The sequence below is a fragment of the Schistocerca cancellata genome, chromosome 9 (assembly GCF_023864275.1).
Source record: "Schistocerca cancellata isolate TAMUIC-IGC-003103 chromosome 9, iqSchCanc2.1, whole genome shotgun sequence".
Lineage (NCBI taxonomy): Eukaryota > Metazoa > Arthropoda > Insecta > Orthoptera > Acrididae > Schistocerca > Schistocerca cancellata.
Window position 1 is genome coordinate 64,822,964 of NC_064634.1, and position 21,192 is coordinate 64,844,155.

At 42.6% G+C, this 21,192-nt stretch overlaps 1 protein-coding gene across 1 annotated transcript in view; it reads right to left on the reverse strand.

Moving 5' to 3' along the window:
* Positions 1 to 4,343: 4,343 nt before the first annotated feature.
* Positions 4,344 to 21,192, reverse strand: part of LOC126101184 (calcium uniporter protein, mitochondrial) — an 81,194-nt gene continuing 64,345 nt past the window's right edge. The window contains exons 4-5 of the mRNA XM_049911881.1: positions 7,532 to 7,735; positions 4,344 to 4,652 (exon numbers count right to left, since the gene is read on the reverse strand). Coding sequence (XP_049767838.1) covers positions 4,344 to 4,652; positions 7,532 to 7,735 — 513 coding nt within the window. The remainder of the gene's footprint in view (positions 4,653 to 7,531; positions 7,736 to 21,192) is intronic.

Genomic DNA, 21,192 nt, shown 5'->3' on the forward strand with positions numbered 1-21,192 from the left:
TGTGGAAGTTGAACTGGATTTTATGAACACACAATTCTTCAAAGGTTTGTTTTCAAGTGACATTGTCAAACAAAACTGAATGTATCTTCTGCCACTTTGTGACCATTACAGTGCCATGCAGGTTTCCACGTGGATGTGTTGTCCTTAGTAGTTGATGGCAAAAACAAAGAGGATGTACCATAATTTAGTACATAATTAAGCTATATGATAACAGGAATATAGGAGGTTATCTAACAGAAAAATTGAACAATGTTTAAATGGAATTCAGTAGTGAAAGGTTCAGTGCATTGTGCCCCTGACACTTTGTTTTCTTTGCAATTTCATCTTGTAGAAAAGGGTAATGATGCACTTTCTGTAAGACAAGATATATTATACATGACAAATGTAATTTAGTGTTTATGTAGGATAAAGCAACAGTATTGATGAAAGCCTCAATATAAGCAATTAATAAGGCACAGACTACTCAAGTAGTCAACATTCATTGTGCCTGAGAGTTGACCTAAAGATAAGGTATCAGTTTGAGTCACCTTTCCTTTAATTTTCTTGGTATTGTAACAAAACCTTTTATGAAAATGAGATTATATGAACTGCTTTAATGTCATATATTGTTACTGTCAAATTAAAATGAGATCAGATGTAACAGTGAAACCTAAACCAATTGATCAAAATAAAAACCAGAAAGTGAATGACAAGAATTAATATTAACTCTTCAACAATTAAGAAGTTACATTATTCCAGTATGGCAGTTTCATTTTATTTCTTCCACAATTTAATCAGTCTGCATTAATTTTACACAATGTATGACACACACACATTCTAATGCTATAAGAAATAAGCATTAGATAAAATAGATATTAATGTATATGAAATTTTTTTTAAAAAAAAAACTGAGATTATCACAAAGTTACCTACTGCTTTGCTCTTTTCCATGTACACTTAACAAACCTGAGTGTACAGGAATCCATTTTGTAATTCATAAGATATATTAACAATTCGTGCATTTGAAGAAGGGAAGGAAATAACCATTTTGAAGAAAGTTGAGCTGAATGCATTTTACATAGTTTAGTGACTTTTCTTGTAGTTTTAAAATTGTTTTTACAAATATTTTCAGAATAGCTACAACATGCTAAATAGCAAATTTAGACATACCATGTTTTATGTTTTAGAAATCTTAATTTAAAATCTTGGCACTAGCTTTTGCATGCAGTTAGTTGGCTGGTTTTATTATTTTTAAATCAATTAGCAAAATACTCTATTGGCTAATATAGATAATGCTTCACTGAGAGATCACTTGCTCCTCTTTATTACTGAATGAGAATTTCAAAAGATTTTGTTTTAAGGAAACTCTTAGGTTGACTTTTTGTTAATATATGTTTATTAAATGTATAAATGCTTGTTATATAACTATCGAAACTTAGATTGCAAGTAAAAGCACTAAACTCAAAATTACAAATTAATAAGCAGATTAAAATTAATTTATATGTTAGTACAAATTACAAACTAGGAAAAGAAATAAAACTTCATTTCAATAGCTCTGTATTACAAAGAGTAGTATTAGGGGCCTGATTATGTACAATGCAGCCAGTTTCTCTGTGCCATCTAAATTGTAAATCCATTGAAAAAAGGTTTCGATACGAGGGTCTCTGCTTTGGTGAAATATCAAATTTGTTACAGCTACTGATTGTCTAATTTTCAGTGTTCAGAAGCAACAGTTCAACTCATTCAGTACTGCAAAAATCTGCACTTTCCTCCCTTTTCTACAATTCATATTAATAGCTGTGAATACACTGATACAAAAGTATCTTACACCTAAATGTACATTCCACATGCTCACAGATGACTCACATTTTGTACAAGTTTAAAAATATGTAAAAGGAAGATTTTTTTATGCTGAAAGCTCTTCATACAAAGATACATAATCAGGACCTCAGATACCTATTCAACCATGTTCCTACCCATAATTACATATCAAACTTACACAAAGGATGAAAGTAGGAAATTCATCAGGTGCAACAAATTAAAAAACTAAATTCACATTCTTGTATGATTAAGCCTTGTGATGGAAAACAAAACACACACAATTTGTGCAACCAGTTAAATATTAATTTTTACAAAGCACTTTATTAGCTACAGCAATAAGTAGCATTATGGCGGCTACATAAGGCATCTAAATGTACTGCAGCGAATTCAACTCTACTACTCTGCTGCAATGCTTGTGATATGTACTGCTCTGCTTGTTTACTACATAACAACGGTGTCACATTGGTTACCTTGTTAGGAATGTATAGCTGAGGAAATATGTTGTGCTGTAGGCAGATTTTGATTGAAGACAGTTGTAACAGTACAAAAGACATAATTTCATTCCCTTTCTTTATATTTATAACTTATGATTAAATATCAGAAACCGGTCACGAATATTTTGCAGTTTTACAGTTTCAGTACGTATCTGTTTGTGAGGTGGACCAGCAACAGGCTGAGGAAATTGAAGCAAAAAGGGGGAACACTGGCAGGCACAAATCTTATGTAAGTGATTTTCTCTAGCAATGTTGCAGTATATAGAAAAATAACTGTGTGAAATATTTCTCTCTGCACTCAGTCCTGTAATGAACATCTTTCTTGATGCCGGGCCACATAAAACTTGATCGCTTGGTAGGCTTCTATTTTAGCAACTTACATTCTGGAAATGCGATGAAGCATGCAAATCTAAATAAAAGTAGTTTCAATTAGAACAGGAATAGGTCACCCAATCTGGACATGAATGATATTAGGACCTCATACGCCAAGTTCCGATTATAACTTGCAATCTTGGACATCAGCTTTAATTTGTATAAGAATTTGAATGTATATGTAAAGAGATGAATACTTCACAGTATCATTCTGCAGTAACAGGACATAATGACGAGTGCACAAGAGCAGCTGTCTGGTGCTATTGAACTACTTTAGCTACCTCACTTTCACCTGCCAAACCATTATTACAATCAACACCTGCCTTCCATGTGAAATTATACAAAACATAATGCTTGAAATGAGTATATTTCACACAGCTTATTACTTCTGGTAACCAAGTGCAGCCATATACTAAAAATCAGAAAATATATTCTCTCTCAAAAGTTGGAGATAGCAGAGCTTAGCAACACAATATTTCATCACAGTCTTAGCACTCAGTATGTTACCAACTGAACAGCCACTATACAATCTCCAACCAATATTCAAGTAACTACATCTCCACAAATTACCTTATTTTAATTGTACATTTGGCTGCTTTGTAGGAAGCACCATGTTGACATAACCACAGTACAATAAAGCTAACAACAAGAGTAAAAAAGGTTGCACTGTAATCTGTATCTATAATCATCTTAGCCTGTCTGGTAACTGTAGATAATAGCTCTTTCAGTAATATTTTAGCTGAAAGAACGGAACTAGTTCTGGCAATTTAAAATGAAATAAAGAAACTTGTCTTCGGGCACGAAGAACCAGTCTATTCCTGACAGTGACGAGGAAACTGGTTTACCGTTTTACACACTAGAATCTACAACTTCTCCACGAAAGTAATTCGCACGTGCATCTCGACTCTCTATAGACTTCACTCGAGGCACATCCATTCAATTAGACCAGTCTTCGAAACTCGACGATCTGCTTTTTAAATTGAAAGCACAATACAGTTACATAACAATTACAATACTTTAACCTGACATTCGCTCAAAATCGGAACACATTAATTCGATGCCACACACCATTTCATACAGAGCTATTATGCAAAAGTTATATTCCGGCTTTTTAATGACTCAGCAGAGCGCAGAAAAGTTAAGTTTCCCTACAAAATATCCCAATTTTAATAACAGCTCTCTCAGTTTCTTCATGCAGAGAAACTGGAGAAATGTCAGACCGTTAGGCATGTTTCTTTAAAGGGCATACAAAACTGACACTACTGTCAAAATTTGTTACCTCTACCGAGGTCACATTCTAGATACAAAACAAAGATTCTCAAGATTTAGGTAGAACCCAGAGAAGCGACGTTCGATATTAAGTAATCGTTTCCTAAGTACAATGCGGCAAACGTCCGTGTGGGTGGACAACAAAATTTCGAGCGCGAGGAAGGTTACTAGCAGTCCGTGCTGCGACATACTCGCTAGGCCCTCGGCAGCTACAGTTAGTGTTTATTTTTCTTCACAGACACCTTCAGTTTGAGCACGTATTATTTCTCACAAACCACAGAATACTCAGAATTTTGGGTCGGTTAATATTTGAATAAGACCATCTCAGGAACCCCACTTTGTACACGCCAGTTCGAACTGCAAAGGTATCTGGTAGAAAAACATTAGAGAACAGACAGCAGAACGCGGTTACGTGGACCCCCTCGTGGCGCTCCTGCCGCGCTGCAGGAGGCTACGTATGTGCGCCTGGGCACGCTCGAGGGGAGAGCGCGGCTCGGTGGCATCCGCGCCGGCGCCCGGCCGTGACCGTGCCGACGACAGGTGGTGGGGGGGCAGGTGCAGCTGCAGGGGATCACGCAGCCGGCGCAGGTCCGCTTCCAGCTGAGCGATGCTGTCCTTGAGCTGGTTGTAGCGGCCCAGGTCCAATCCCACCTTTCGGGCACGCTTGTGCAGGATGATGAGGTGCTGGCGGTCCTTCACATCTGGAAGAAGGTACTCCTGAAAAATAAGCAGAGAGCAAAATAACCCGTGTAGAAAAAAGAATGAGGTATGTCTACAGTGTACAAACAAATATAGCTTATTTTCTTGTTTAAAAAGTTACAAATACAGAACACATATTATTAATAGATTCACTGTAATATTGGTTCCACACAAAACTCGATTGTAGTATATACAACATTTCCATCCCTGCTGACACTTGCAGTATTGCAGGTAGGTGCAGTAAGAAAAATCGGGCATGGCGGAGCACACACTGTGAGAGGGCTACCAAATAAAAATTCCATAGTCTCAGATTTCCAAAAAGCAACTGACAGAGTGCCCCACTGCAAACTGTTAACAAAGGTACGACTGTACAGGGTAGCTTCCCAGATATGCAAGTGGCTCAAAGACTTCCTAACTCTAAAGTCCCAGTAAGTTGTCCTTGATGACGAGTGTTCATCAGAGATGAGGGTATTGTCAGGAGTGCTCCAGGGAAATGTAATAGGACTGCTGTAATTCTCTATATACATAAATAATATGACAGACAGGATGAGCAGCAATTTACGGGTGTTTGCTGATGATGCTGTGGTGTATGAGAGGGTGGCATTTCTAGTTGGTGTGATGATAGGGTCTTGTTATTCGAAGAATTTTAGGAAAGTTTGTGTTATCTGTAAAGGAGACTGCATGTAGAACACTACTACAGCCCATTCTTGAGGGCTGCTTGGGTGTTTGGGTCTCCACCAGCCATATTAAATGAAGACATTGGAGCAATTCAGAAGCAGGCTGCTAGATTTGTTACCAGCAGGTTCAATTAACACGCTAGTATTACAGAGATGCTTCGGCAACTCGAATGGCAATCCCTGGAGGAAAGGTAGCATCCTCTTTGAGGAATATCATTCAGAAAATTTAGAGAACCAACATTTGAAACTGATGGCAGAAAACTTCTGCTTTTATCTGTTCAGGGAAGCTACAGAAACTGATAAACATGACACTAGCTTTAACAAGAAAGAAGAAAGTATCAAAGGATATGGGTCCTGCATTCCCATGCTGAAGCAAATGACCACTACCAACAGCAAAAAGGAGGACTACAGTGGTAATGAAACGGGAAAATCCCTCGGATGTTGGCGCACCAGCTACATAAACACTGATCAGGCAGAACATTATTACCACTGATCTACTATCAGTATAAATCCATCTAGGCAATAGCAGTGTCACCTGGCAAGGAATGACTACTAGTCAGGCACATCACAGAGCACGCAGTATCAGTGAAAATGCTGTCAATGTGTAGAATGGGGAAGGCGTGCGATCTATTTGAGTTCGACGGAGGGCAGACTGCAATGGCTCGGGAGCTTGGCACAAGCATTTCAGGAACTGCACGGTTCGAGGAGGAGGATGAGATTAGTGTTGAATGTACCATCGGCAATGAGCTCATTAGAGATGGTTGGGTGTTCGAGGAGTGTTGTGGTGCGTGTCTTCAACATGTGGTGAAACCGAGTCCAGATGTCGCAGGGTTGTGCGGCCACCCCTCATTACAGATGTTGGACATCGTAGATTTGGCAACTGGTAAAACAGGACAGGTGGCAAACTGTGGTGGAACTAACATCAGACTGTAATCCTTGGCAGAGTACAAGTGTGTCCGAATACACAGTGCACCAGACACTCCTAACGATGCACTTTCACTGCTGATGATCCATGCATGTGCCAATGTTGACACCACAACACTGGCAACTACGACTGAAATAGTGTGCTGCTGTTTAGTAAACACTTTTTATTAATCTTGATGAATTCTCTAGCATTCAGCAGCCTGACTGCAATATTTTGCATGTTTGAACACCACTTGCATCTCTCAACTTTTTGTTTATTTTTCATACCGTAGCCTTAAAACCCATTTTCAGTGCCCTGTAAAAAATTATTTTAAAAACACAGTAATAATTCCTCAGTTGGTGTATAAGTTTTTACACCAATCAATAAAATAATTTTGTATTACACTCAGGACTTAGTTAACCCTACTGCTGATACTCGGAGGGGCAGTCTTGAACTTACACAAGATACAGAAGCCAAATTCCCAAAAGATAGCACATGTTAAGGCAACAATGCTTTTTCAGATTTTGCAGCAGCTCAAGGTATTGCTACCCCATTTTAAATGCTGCAATGATACTATAATCATACATTACAGCTGCACCTAGCAAATATCAAAACCTAAGACTCAGAAGAGTCAAGGAAGAACATGAAACACTGGTGTAACACAAATAGGTTGGCTCCAAACTATTTTATGTTGATGTGTCTGAATACTGAGCTGCACAACCAGGCGTTTTTATTTCCTACTCAAATGTATGGATACAGAATCTGTAGAAAATTCCTGACTTCCTCAAACAGTGTGTAAGATGTATAATCAAGTGCAGACTCCTTTTCTGACATACATTTGCGTGGGAATGCTGCAAAAATTTTAGACAAATAAATGTCTTTAAGAGTAAATGCAGCACCTGCATATGTATGCATATATTTAGACCTCTGTATTTGAAATAAAGACTTCAAGTTCAATTGTGCATTGTAGAATTCTCTCATACCTTATTTCTCTGGAAGGAAAAGAGAATTTATTAATCAATACAGATTCTACAATTGTACCATAAAACAGTATCACTAACTAGTCAGTGTCATTAGCTGCAGGTGAGAGTCTGATGGTAAAAGGCCAACAAATGGGTTCTTTGCCATTGTCTCTGAAGTATGTAATAGGCACTTTCTTATTTTTTTAGTGTTATCATTTTCGCATTTACTCCTTGATTACAGCAAAAGTTTCCTCATTATTCTGTAATTTGCATGGCAACTGGCAGCACTGTCCTCCCACCCACCACCCTCAACCCTCCCCCTCCCACATACACATACACCCCAAAAATACATACCTGTCTGGTCAATACGAAGTAGGCGTAGGCAGCCATAGCCGTTCCGTAGGTCACGAAGTAAGTGACGGGCTCCATGATGTCCCAGGAGTACTCCCACCAGGTGAGCCGTGCCAGGATGCCAAACTGCACCGACATAAGGCCGAGGCCAACCCACGTCAAGATGTTGGTTCGGCGGGAAGCTATCTGTTCCAGTTCCTGTCGCTTCTGTATGGAGCAGAGAACAGAACATTTTTCGTATTTACAAAATACCCGTTTTTATTATGAACAGAGAATTTATTTATTGTAGGAATTTGTATTACTAACCCAAAAATATTTCTGAAATGAAAGTGGTGACAAACATTATTGTGTTTATAGATTATATTTTCTGGCCAATATGGGGGACTCCAAATAGAGGGTGCAGAAGAAATAGCTCTCGAGTTTTACGCTTATATAACACGACAGTGCAAAATGACAAATCCACACAATTATAGACCTATATCATTGACGTCAATCTGTTGTAGAATTATAGGACATGTTTTATGCTCAAGAATTATAATGTTAGTGGAAAATGAACAGCTACTCTATAAAAATCAACACGGATTCCACAAACAGAGATCGTGCAAAACTCTGCTCGCTCTGTCCTCCACGAGATCCACAGCGAAGTGGACAACGGGGCTCAGGCTGATGCTGTGTGCCTTTATTTCAGTAAGGCATTTAACACTGTCCCACACTGCCTTTTCATAAAAAAAATACTAGCTTACAGAGTATCAGAGCAGACCTGCGATTGGATTCGAGACTTTCTTGCAGATAGACTCCAACACGTCGCTCTTAATGGAACTAAAACGACAGAGGTAAAGGTAATATCCGGAGTACCACAAATATATAAATGATCTAGTAGAAAGCATTGGATGCTCTTTAAGGCTATTCGCAGATGATGCAGTTGTTAATACAAAGTAGTAACGCCAGAAGATAGTAAAAATTTGCAGAATGACCTGCAGAAAACTGATGAATGGTGCAGACTCTGGCAGTTGACCCTGAACGTAAAGATATGTAACATATTGAGCATACATAGGAAAAGAAATCCACTACTGTATAGCTACACTATTGATGACAAACAGCTGGAGACAGCATCTGCCATAAAATATCTAGGCGCAACTATCCAGAGCAACCTTAAGTGGAATGAACATACAAAACAGATAGTGGGAAAAGCAGATACAAGACTCAGATTCATTGGAAGAATCTTAAGGAAATGCAACTCATCCACGAAAGAAGTGGCTTATAAGGCACCTGTTCGCCCGTTTCTTGATTATTGTTCATCTCTCTGGGATCCCTGTCAGGTATTACTGACAGAGGAGATGCAACAAATGGCGACATGTTTCGTCACAGGATCATTTAGCTGGTGAGATAGCGTTACAGAGATGCTAAACAAACTCCACTGGCAGGTGTTACAAGACAAACGTTGTGTATCACGGAGAGATTTGCTATTGAAATTTTAGGACAGCACTTTTCAGGAGTAGTCAGACAACATATTACTTACCCCCACATACATCTCGCGTATTGACCACGAGGAGAAAAATTGAGAAACTAGAGCCAATACACAGACTTACTGACCATCATTCTTCCCACACAATATTCGTGAGTGGAACAGGTTTGGCGGGATCAGGTAGTGGTACCGAAAGTGCCCTCCACCACACATCATTAGGTGGCATGCGGAGTATGATGTAGATATAGACGAATGACATTCATACATTTAATGCACAGTTTGAAAGAGTCGTGTTTGCTGTTTACAACACGCGCACACACACACACACACACACACACACACACTTTAGGTTTTGAAAATGGTATCATCCAGACTGACAGGAAGTGCAAAATGGCTAAGATAGATGCCACCTACAGGAAAACTAAAGAGACCTTTGGAGAAAAGAGAACCACATGTATGAATATCAAGAGCGCAGAGGGAAAACCAGTCCTGAGCAAATAATGGAAAGCAGAAAGGTGGAAGGAGTATATAGAGGGTCTATACAAGGGTGATGTACTTGAGGGCAATATTATAGAAATGGAAGAGGACATAAATGAAGATGAGAAGGAATATATGTGTGATGAATTTGACAGAGCACTGAATGACCCAAGTTGAAACAAGGCCCCAGGAGTAGACAACATTCCGTTAGAACTACTGATAGCCTTGGCAGAGCCAGCCATACCAAAACTCTACTATCTGGTGAGCAAGATGTACAAGACAGAGGAAATACCTGCAGACTTCAAGAATAATATAATAATTCCAATCCCAAAGAAAGCAGGCAATGACAGGTGTGGCAATTACTGAACTATCTTTTTAATAAGACACAGTTGCAAAATACTAACATGAATTATATATAGACGAACGGAAGAACCGGTAGAAGCCAAACTCAGGGAGTATCAGTTTGAATTCTGTAGAAATGCAGAAACATGCGAGGCAATACTGACCCTATGACTTATCTTAGAAGAGTTGTTAAGGAAAGACTAACCTACATTCATAGCAATTGAAGACTTAGAGAAATTGTTTGAAAATGCTGACTGGCATATTCTCTTTCAAATTCTGAAGAGGCAGGGGTAAAATACGGGGAGCAAAAGGCTATTTACAATGTGTACAGAAACCAGATGACAATTATAAGATTTGAGGGGCATGAAGGGAAGCAGTGGTTGAGAAGGGAGTGAGACATGGTCGTAGTCTATCCCCAATGTTATTCAATCTGTATAATGAGCAAGCAATAAAGCAAACAAACAAAAATTTTGGAGTAGAAATTAAAATCAAGGGAGAAAAAATAAACACATTGAGGTTTGCCGATGATATTGTAACTCTGTCAGAGACAGCAAAGGACATGGAAGAGCAGTCAAACGGAATGGACAGTGTCAACATGTACACAAAAAAGCAGAACTAGAATAATGGAATGTTGTCAAATTAAATCAGGTGATGCCAAGGAAATTAGATTAGGAAATGAGATGCTTAAAGCAGCAGATGAGTTTTGTTATTTGGGCAGCAAAATAACTGATGATGGTCGAAGTAGAGAGAATATAAAATGTGGACTGGCAATGGCAAGGAAAGCGTTTCTGAAGAAGAGGAATCCGAGTGTAGATTTAAGTCTCAGGAACTCTTTTTCTGAAAGTATTTGTGTGAAGTGTAGTCATGTGTGGAAGTGAAACATGGATGATACACAGTTTAGACAAGAAGAGAATAGAAGCTTTCAAAATGTGGTGCTGCTACAGAAGAATGCTGAAGATTAGATGGGTAAATCATGTAACTAATGTGAAGGTGCTGAATAGAACTGGGGAGAAGAGGAATTTGTGGCACAACTTGACTTTAAGACAGGATCAGTTGACAGGACATATTTTGAGACAACAAGGGATCACCAATTTAGTACTGGAGGGAAACATGGAGGGTAAAAATCATAGAGGGAAACCAAGAGATGAATACACTAAGCAGGTTCAGAAGGATGTAGGTTGCAGTAGTTACTTGGGGATGAAGAGGCTTGCACAGGATAGAGTAGCATGGAGAGCTGCATCAAATGAGTCTTTGGATTGAAGACAACAACAACAACAACAACAACAACACATCGTTCAAATTATGACCATGTTCTACACACATTTAAAGCCCGTCCCTGAAGTGCCACATGATCCTCCTAGTCATGGAACATCACTCTGTAAGAGGATCAGATGCCCTGCCAACATTTCTCTGAGAAGGGACCATCAACAACCTGGCTATGTATACAGTGGTGCCATCTTGTGGAATAACATAGCAGGACTCCCTAAGTAATTAAGTGTTGACTGCAGGAAGTTGTGTAGAAGTTGTACATAATGATCAGATGTTTCTTTCACAGTTGTGGCCTTTTCTTTAAAAATGTATGGGTCTACAATTCTGAAATCAGTGAGAGCACACCAAACAGTAACACATTCGCTGTTGAGAGGGTAGTGAAGGATCTGTCAAGAATTGCCTGTGGACCAATACCAAATATGTATTTGTTTATTGACATAGCCTGACAGATGAATGTGCAGTCCGAGAGTTACGTAGCAAATGCATGCATACAGACTGAATGTTGAGGAGATCACAGTGGCTTTATATTAACATTTTAACACCTTCTTATCAAATAACTGAACCATAACAGAATGATTTTCCTACCTGGACCCTTCACCTGTTGACCTATCCTAAAGCGTCTACACGATGAACTCTGTGCTGGAGAACAGAGTGGGCATTATTTGAGTAAGTATCAATCACAAAACCTCAATGATGTCCACTACATGCCTGACTAGTCCTGACAAGCCACTGCATTTGTTCATCCAGGCACCCTTCCTTGTTGCTCGCAGCTGTGGTGTAACAATGCATGTGATGTAAATGGCAAACATTATTCTTTCAAACTCTGCATTACATTTGTGACTGTCATTTTGCATTGTTGTGTTTCTTAGGTTTAAAATTTGGGAGGTGTTTCTGATGCACCATGTAAATCACGACATTACCACCACAGCAAAAAATCGGTACAGTCAATGAAGTGCACTCTCATTTAAAGGGTATGTTAACAGGGTAAAAAGTATAGAGTTCTCTACTACCATTAAAACAAGAAGACACTGCATTTTGTGGCAACCATCTCAGAAAATGCCAATATAGCCTCGTCACAGAAAACTGCTTCCATCTAGAGCAAGTGCTCAGGCCCGGATTCAGGCTCAAGTGACACAAGCTGCTGCTTGGGGTGCAAACTGAGAAGGGCACCGGAAGCATCACCACTGCAAGATTTCTAAAAAGGGCATGTCACAATTACTAGTGGCCACCCAGTGCACACAAGCTGGGAAGGGCAGGGGCATCCAAGTCGAAGATCTGATGTTTGGTTTGTGGGGCGGTTATCAGCGCCCGTACAAATTCCCAACCTTTGCTCAGTCCAAACTCGCCACGTTTAGGAATGATGATGAAATGATGAGGACAACCCAGCCATCTCAAGGCAGGCGAAAATCCTTGACCCCGCCGGGAATCGAACCCGGGGCCCCGTGCTCAGGAAGCGAGAACACGACCGCAAGACCACGAGCTGCGGACTGTATGTATGCAGTGTGTATCACAGTTAATAGCATGAACTGACACTGCAAAGGTGTACAAGGGATACGAGGGAAAGGGGAAGAAGGTTTCTTTTGGGGCGGGGTGGGGGTGGGGTGGGGGGGGGGGGGTTAGGGTGCAAAACATCTAAGGTCATAAGTGCCCAGTATAGAACCATAGAATGCTAGGACCGTGAGGGTAAAAACCGCTGCGAGGTCCAATGCAGAAAGGAAAAAAAAAAAAACAAATCTAAAACATCAAGACGTTACGGAAGAGTATCTAAAAGACTTCGACAGGACACCAGCATCACCAGGTAGAAATCAAATCTCTTTTGTCATATTACTGCTTTTTAAAAAACTTAAATGCAAGCCACATCTGCTAAAATGTCCGGCAAAGCGGGCGGCAGCCTGACCCTGAGGCTTAAGTGGCTAAAACGGGGCGGAGGATCAGGAAAAGTCTGACTGTTAATGGCTGGCCACAGAAAGAACAGCTGGGTGCAGGGGTCGCCACTCAACAAGTGGTGGCGACTAAAGCAGCAGTGCCCTATTCACAATCGAGCTAACATTACTTCCTCACGGTGAGACGGCCGGGAGGAAGTCAACCAGGCTATCGGGAGAGGTTTGACTTCTCTGATGTTGTACCCATGAAGGGAGCACCAATGGTCATGCCAAAGTGACATGATACGCCAATAGAGAAAAGTACAAATATCTTTTGAGGGAACAGAGTAAGAGGCAGGCTGACTGAGATGGACTGCGACCTTGGCTGCAGCATCATCAGCATCATTCCCAGGCACACCAACATGGCCAGGAACCCACGTGAACATCACTTGGACTCCCCCACCTGGAAACAAACGGAGGCAGTCCTGGATCCGTCAAATGATGGGGTGGACTGGATCGGGATCATCCAGACTCTGAAGGGCACTGAGGGAGCCAGAGCAGATCACACAGCGAGTGAGCTGGTGCCTCTGGACATAGTGAACAGCTTGATAGAGGGCAAAAAGCTTTGCTGTAAAAATTGTGCACTGGTCAAGAAACCGGTATTGAATCTTATCAGCCCCGATGACAAAAGCACAGCCAACACTGTGGGTGGACTTGGAACCATCAGTGTACAAAAGTATGCTATCGGCAAGTTGTGAGCGAAGTTCGAGAAAGTTGCAGCGATAGGTCAGTTCGGGAGTCGAATCCTTCGGGAACGAGCTGAGGTCAAAACAAACACAAACCTATGTCTGAAGCCAAGGTAGCGAAGGGCTCTCCCCCCCCCCCCCCCATTTGGAAAGTGGCTCTCCCCCCCCCCCCCATTTGGAAAGTGGCAGGAAGTGTGAACTTCAGCTGCTGAAACAGGTGACGAAAGCAGATGGTGGGAGGCCGCAGAGAAGAAACGTACATCTCGTACTGGCAGTCAAGAATGTCATCAAAAAAAGAGTCAAGGGTTGGGTGGCCTGGCATGGAAGAAAGCTGATATGCAAACCTACTGAGTAGGATGTTGCGCCGGTATGACAGTGATAGTTCACCGGCTTCTGCGTAGAGACTTTCAACAGGGCTAGTACGGAAGGCACCAGTGGCGAGACGGATCCCCAAATGGTGGATTGTATTTAGATAGTTTAAGATAGAAGCCCGTGCAGAGGAGCAGACAACGCATTTATAATCCAACTTGGAGTGGACAAGAGATCAATAGAGGCGGAGGAGGACAGTCCGGTCAGCTCCCCAAGAGGTGCCACTCAATACACAAGGGACATTGAGGGACCGGGTGCAGCATGCAGCCAAGTAGGACATGTGGGGAGACCAACTGAGTTTCCCATAGAACGTAAGCCCTAAGAACTTCGTTGCATCCATTAATGGGAGAGCATTTTGGCCCAGTCACAAGTACGGTGGAAGAAACGCCTTGTACTGCCAGAAGTTGATGCAAATGGATTTGGTAGCACAAAAGCGGAAACCATTTGTGACACTCCACAAACAGAGACCGTCCATACAACACTGAAGACAGCTTTGCAGGAGCTGCAATAAATAGCAAATTCGTCAACGAAAAGAGAGCTGGAAATGCCAGCTGGAAGGCAGTCCATAATTAGGTGGAGGACAACACTCAGTATGGAGCCCTGAGGCACCCTGTTCTCCTGTGGAAAGGTGTGGGATGAGGAGGAACCCACACGTACCCGGAAAACTGTGTCTGTTAAAAATTCCTGGATGAAAGTGGGAAGATGACTGCGAAAGCTCCATGTGTGCATAGTACGTAGAATGCCTGTCTGCCAACAGGTATCATAGGCGTTCTCCAAATCAAATAAAACGGCCACCGTTTGTCGCTTCTGCAGAAAATTATTCATGATGAACATCGACAGGGTGACGAGATGATCAACTACTGAGCAGCGCTTTCGAAACGCACACTGCGCATCAGTGAGAAGATGGTGTGACTCCAGCCACCACACTGATCGACCATTGATCACGCGTTCCATCACCTTAAAAACGCTGCTGGTAAGAGAAATTGGACGATAGCTGGAAGGCTTAGGTAGTGGAACAACAGTAGCTTCACATCAAAGCGTGGGAAATGTAGCGTCAGTCCAAATATGGTTGTAGGTATTGAGGAGAAAGCGTTTTCCCACAGGAGGAAGATACTGCAGCATGAGGACGTGGATTGTATCAGGCCCAGGAGTAGAAGACCTGGATGAGGAGAGAGCATGCTCAAGCTCCCTCATAGTAAAAGGAGTATTGTAGCAGTCTCGATTCAAAGAGAGAAAAGAGATTGCACGAGCCTCCTCCACTTGCTTCCGAGGAAGGAAGGCAGGATGGTAGTGGGTGGAGCTTGAAACCTCCACAAAGTACCGGCCCAAAGCATTGGAAATATCTACAGGGTCGACTATGATGTTTCCCGCCACAGTCAGACCAGGAACCGGGGAATGGGCGGTAATCCCGGAAAGCCAGTGCAGGCCACCCCAAATGAGAGAGGATGGAGTAAATCTGTTGAATGATCTGATGAAGGAAATCCAGCATGCTTTCTTGCTTTCCTTAATAGTCCGATGGCACTGTGCATGTAGTTGCTTGTAGCAGATGCAGTTTGTTAACGTAGGATGATGGTGAAAGATACGAAGTGCATTTCGTCGGGCACGAATCGCATTGCCGCACTCTACAGTCCACCAAGGGACTGGGACCTGACAGGGAGAAGTAGTAGTATGAGGGATAGAGGATGCAGCAGCCGAGAGAATAACGTCCACGAGGTGCTCAACCTGATCATCACAGCTGGGAAATGGCCATTCGTCAAAGACTGCCAAGGACGAATAGAGCTCCCAGTCAGCAAGAGAGAATTTCCAACGAGTGGGCCGCTGTGGTGGGGTATGACTGTACAGGCGAGTCACACAGGAGAAGTGGTCACTCAAGTAAGTATGGTAAAGAGCACACCACTCGAGACGTCGAGCGAGCTGGGCAGATCAGATTGAGAGGTCTAAGTGGGAATGATTGTGCGTGGAATAAGAGAGAAACGTGGCTTTGCTGGTGTTAAGGCACACAAGATTAATACGATTAAGAAGATCCACCAAAAGAGAACTTCTCGGGCAGGCGACAGGCGAGCCCCAAAGAGGATGTTGGGCATTGGTGTCACCAAGAAGCAGAAAGGATGGAGGAAGCTGAGCAACAAGCTGCATCAGGTCTGCCCTAGTGACAGCAGAATACAAAGGGATATAAATGGTGCAGAGGGAAAAGGTACATTCGGGAAGGCAAACATGGGCAGCAACTGCTTGCAGGTGGGTGTGCAAGGGGATAGCACAATGACAAACATCATCTCGTAGAAGCAGCAGGACCCCACCATGAGCAGGAATCCCCGCCATAAGGGGGAGGTCCATCCGTGGCGAAGTAAAATGGGAAAGAGCAAAATGATCTTGAGGACGTAGCTTGGTTTCTTGGAGACAGACTACAAGCGGACACTGCGACCACAGGACCAGCTGGAGGTCTGCCCTGTTAGACCGAAGGCCACGGATATTCCATTGTAAAAGAGCTATAAAATTTAGGAACACCAGAGAATGAATAAGAAACACTCACCTCGACGGCCGCTTAGGGTGAGCCGTCGAGGGAGGACAGCCACTGGAATCTACAGGTGGAGGATCTTCGTCCACAACTCAGCAGGATCAACAGAGCTTCCCTGTTGTCGGTCAGTTGAAAAGGACTGACGAATCGATAAGGGCCGACGAGTAGGAGAGGGGGAAGACTGTTTGCCTTTGGATGACTGTTTTGGCAATTGGCAGAAGAGACAGACGACTGGAAACTCAAGGTACGCAAGAAATCTTCCCGGGAATAATCCTTTTTGAATTGACGGTTCGCTGGCTGCGTTGCAACCATCTTCGCCAGTGAGGGCAAAGAACGGGTAGCAGAATCTACAGCCAGGAAATGGGAGACGGAGTGTCAGCTTGAAGGTGAGGCGACTTTGCCACCATCAAACTGAACTGTAAGTCACAAGTTTGCATAGCCATGTTTTTCGTGGGACGATAAAATGGTGCGGTAGGTTCCAGACGAATGGACATTCAGTTTACAGCTCGCCAACAGTTTCCGGGCAACAGGAAAAGGTACCTTCTCCTTCACCCTTATCTCCTGAACTGCTGGGTCATATTGATAGACGGGACAAGAATGAAAAGAAGCAGCATGTTCTCCATGGCAATTAACGCAGTGGGGGGGAAGGAGGTGGACAGGCACCCTCGTGTGCATCCCTGCTACAAGTGATACATTTGGCTGCGTTTTTACATGATGTGCTGGTATGACTGAACTGATGGCATTTATAACACCTCAACGGATTTGGAATGTAAGGGCACACAGAGATGACTTCATAGCCTGCCTTTATCTTAGTAGGAAGCGATAACCGATTGAATGTCAGGAACAATGTGCGAGTGGGCAGCTTCCTTCTTCATAACTCGATGAACAGCGGTAACGCTCTGATCCGACAGATAATCAGCGATTTCATCTTCCGTCAAACCATCCAATAGCCGGGTGCAGATAACACCATGGGACGAGTTAAGTGTCCTGTGAGCCTCCACTTTTATAGGATAGTCATGGAGGATTTGGGCCTCGAGTAGTTTCTGGGGCTGGAGAGCACTATCAATTTCCAAAAGCAGAGTACCATTGTGGAGACGATAAGATGACTTCACAGAGCCGGCGATGCCATCCGTGCCTTTCTGTATAACAAAGGGGTTAACAGTAGCAAGAGTCCGGTTTTCATCTAAATGTGAGACTACTAGATATCAAGGCGCAACAGGAAGAGACATTGAGGCAGGAGCCTCATTCCACTTTCTTTTATGCGAAACACTTGGAAAAAGAGAAGGAAAGTCAGTCATTGGGAAAAAGTCCCTCACAATTGCCAGCGTCTCCGATAGCACGCCCCCTCCAGCCAGGGGCCCTCCAAAGGGGAGGCCTCCCGCCTTAGGTGATTGTCCTCACTTCAGGTCACACCTCCCGAACAACAGACGGAGGGACCAATCGACAGAGGAGGAAGGTAACAGCTCAGGCAGTCACCCCTCCCTGGGCCTGGCCTGCACCAGGGGGTATGTGTGGGCCCTACTTGCCAACCCGGGGCGTCAAACGCACGGGTGGCCATCAGGCACACATAGGGAGGAGAAGAAAAGATAAGAAGGAAAGGAAGAAAGAAAGAATGGCCTCAAACGCTGCAGCAGAGGAAAAAGAGATCAGAACAAGGAAAGAACAGAACAAGCAAAGAAAGGAACAAAGAAAGAGTGGAACAGGGAGAAAACTGAACAGGGAAAGAGCAAAATGAGGAAAAAGTAGTACAGGGAAAGGGCAGTACAGGAAAAGGGCAGTACAGGAATAGGGCAGTACAGGAAAAGGGCAGTACAGGAAGACAGCAGTGCAGGGAAAGAGCAGTGCAGGGAAAGAGCAGTGCAGGGAAAGAGCAGTAGAGGGAAAGAGCAGTACAGGGAAAGAGCAGTAGAGGGAAAGAGCAGTACAGGGAAAGAACAGTACAAGAGAGAATATTCCTAGAAGCAAACCAATGCAAATGAGCTTCAAGAGCCCATGGAGGGATGAGAAATCTCCCCAAGAGAGGGGAAAAGGACAGGAGAAGAGGAGACAAGCAGCACACAAAGAGAAGCACTGCTGTGAGGGCTGGGGCCCCATGGTTGCCAAGCATGTCCCCTGGGAGAAGGGAGGAAGGGAGTGGGTGGTGGCAGATGATAAGTCACTTGTTTGGAAAAAGTTCTCAAACCAACCCTGCAACTCTTCTGGTGAACAATATTCAAATGGCACATGCCATTGTCAATAGCTTCTGTAAATGGGTAACAGTGCAGTACACACAAGAGCAGGAAGATCATCCTGGATGATATCCTCATCATCGGGTTGGAAAAACTGCCAGTCCATGTGGTTGCACATCAAAGCACTGCTAACAGCTGCTCTAAGCAAAGAGAGAGGTTTCCAAGACTGACAGGTTGCAGTAGACATTTATGCGTGTTACCAGAGCTGTTGAAAAAACCTATTAATTCAAACTGACCATATCAGACTTCACAGAGTCACAATTAAGTAAAAAGCTATATTTACAATGAATGCCTGACACTGTTACAGGCTGCATAGATTTCCCCCTATTAATTCAAACTGACCATATCAGACTTCACAGAGTCACAATTAAGTAAAAAGCTATATTTACAATGAATGCCTGACACTGTTACAGGCTGCATAGATTTCCCCTCCACACTTCTGAGACACAGCTCATAATACCTAAATTTAAAACATCTACAAACTTACATTATTGAACTACATTGTTCACTGGAATAGCAAAATCTGTGCAATACATTACCTATATCTAAACCTATTGCTAATTAAGTCTGTCTTATAATATGGCATACTGTTGTGTGTGTACCTATATCTAATTGTTAATTGCAATTAATTAAGTGATTAAAATCTTCATCAGTCCTTCATGTTTGCCAGCTAAATAAATATGTAAACAATAATGATCATGGCATATTCTGGTAGCTAATGCAATGAGCTATCCAATCACACCACACACAGGATCTTTTATCTTTTCATTGCACTGCAGTTATTAATTCTCATACAATTATCACATTTACATAGCACTGCCCTTACCAGTGTATTACGTTTACAGGTTTTCAAACTATGCATTGTGGCTTCAAGAGCCATCATAGCATCAGTTTAAGGTCATCTCAATGGTTTCAAGAAAATAATAATTTGTTTTATTTGTGTTCTGAGTAAAAGAACAATATATGAGCAAGTAGTGATTTTTAGCATGCCGACAACTCAGTGTCATTACTGTGGCAGTGTGGTAGACGGCAGTCTAGTATTGTGGAAGGAGAAGTTGAATTGTAAAGGTATGCATCACATTGTCCCCAGTCTTCACTCGGTTTTAAAAGACAATGACTTCAAGTTGACTGAAGAACTGAAGTCTGTGTTTGTGGATCAGTGATCAGTGATTATTTCTGATGTGCTTTCGAGAAAAAGTTTATCAACACATGTGGATCAAAGGTCTTTTCAGTAGAGAACTTCCCTCATCACCAAAGAACAAAAGCAATTTATTATATTTCTTCGTACTCCACATTTAAATTGAAGTTCATTTCCTCATCACTGCTTAAGTTTCGAAGCTTAGTGAAGCAGGATATCCCCAAGTAGGTAACAATGCCCTATGAATGTTGATATTTCTTGCACCACCCTACTTGCACGAGGTAGAATTTTCAGCATTGGCAGTCATGAACATGAAACATAGGTCGCAAATGAATGTTGGAGATGACAGTGGTAATTTCCAATCAAGTGCTGAGATTTGAAGAACTGATGATGAAGAAGTAAGCTCATCCTTTTCGTTGATTTTATTACAAAAATAATGTGTAAAAATACAAAGTTGATTATAATTTATTGTATCAACAGTTGGCCCACCCGGTTAGCCATGTGGTCTAACGCACTGCTTTCCTGGCGGGAAGGAGCGCCTGGTCCCCTGCACGAATCCACCCAGCGGATTTGTGTCAAGGTCCAGTGATGGCCAGTCTGTGGATGGTTTTTAGGGGGTTTTCCATCTGCCTCAGCGAATGCAGGCTGGTTCCCCTTATTCCGCCTCAGTTACACTACATTGGCGATTGCTACGCAAACAAGTTCTCCATGTAAGCGTACACCACCATTACTCTATCACGCAAACATAGGGGTTACACTCGTCTGGTGTGAGATGTTCCCTGGGGGGTCCACCGGGGGCCAAACTGCACAATAACCCTGGGTTCGGTGTGGGGCAGCGGAGGGGTGAAGTGGACTGTGGTAGTCGTCGTGGAGTTGTGGACCACTGCGGCTGTGGCGGAGACAGAGCCTCTCCGCCGTTTCTAGGTCCCCGGTTAATATACAATACAATACAATACATACAATCAACAGTTAAGAATGATGTAACTACTCTTTTTTATTTTTTGGAAACTTTAGTTTATTTACCACACACATGTGTTGGACAATCAAACTCAGATACTTCAATCACTGGCTTCTGTTTCGTCTAGTTGGCACACTCCTCAGGCCACGTTGCCTGTCGCTTCGCCCTCCGGCCCCCATTGTTTATCCACCTCCCTTTTCTACAAATGATGAGTCCACTGAGGAATGGGATGCATACAAAAAATGTCTGTGACAACACTTTCAAGCTTTTGGGATTACTGATGCTATTTTATGCC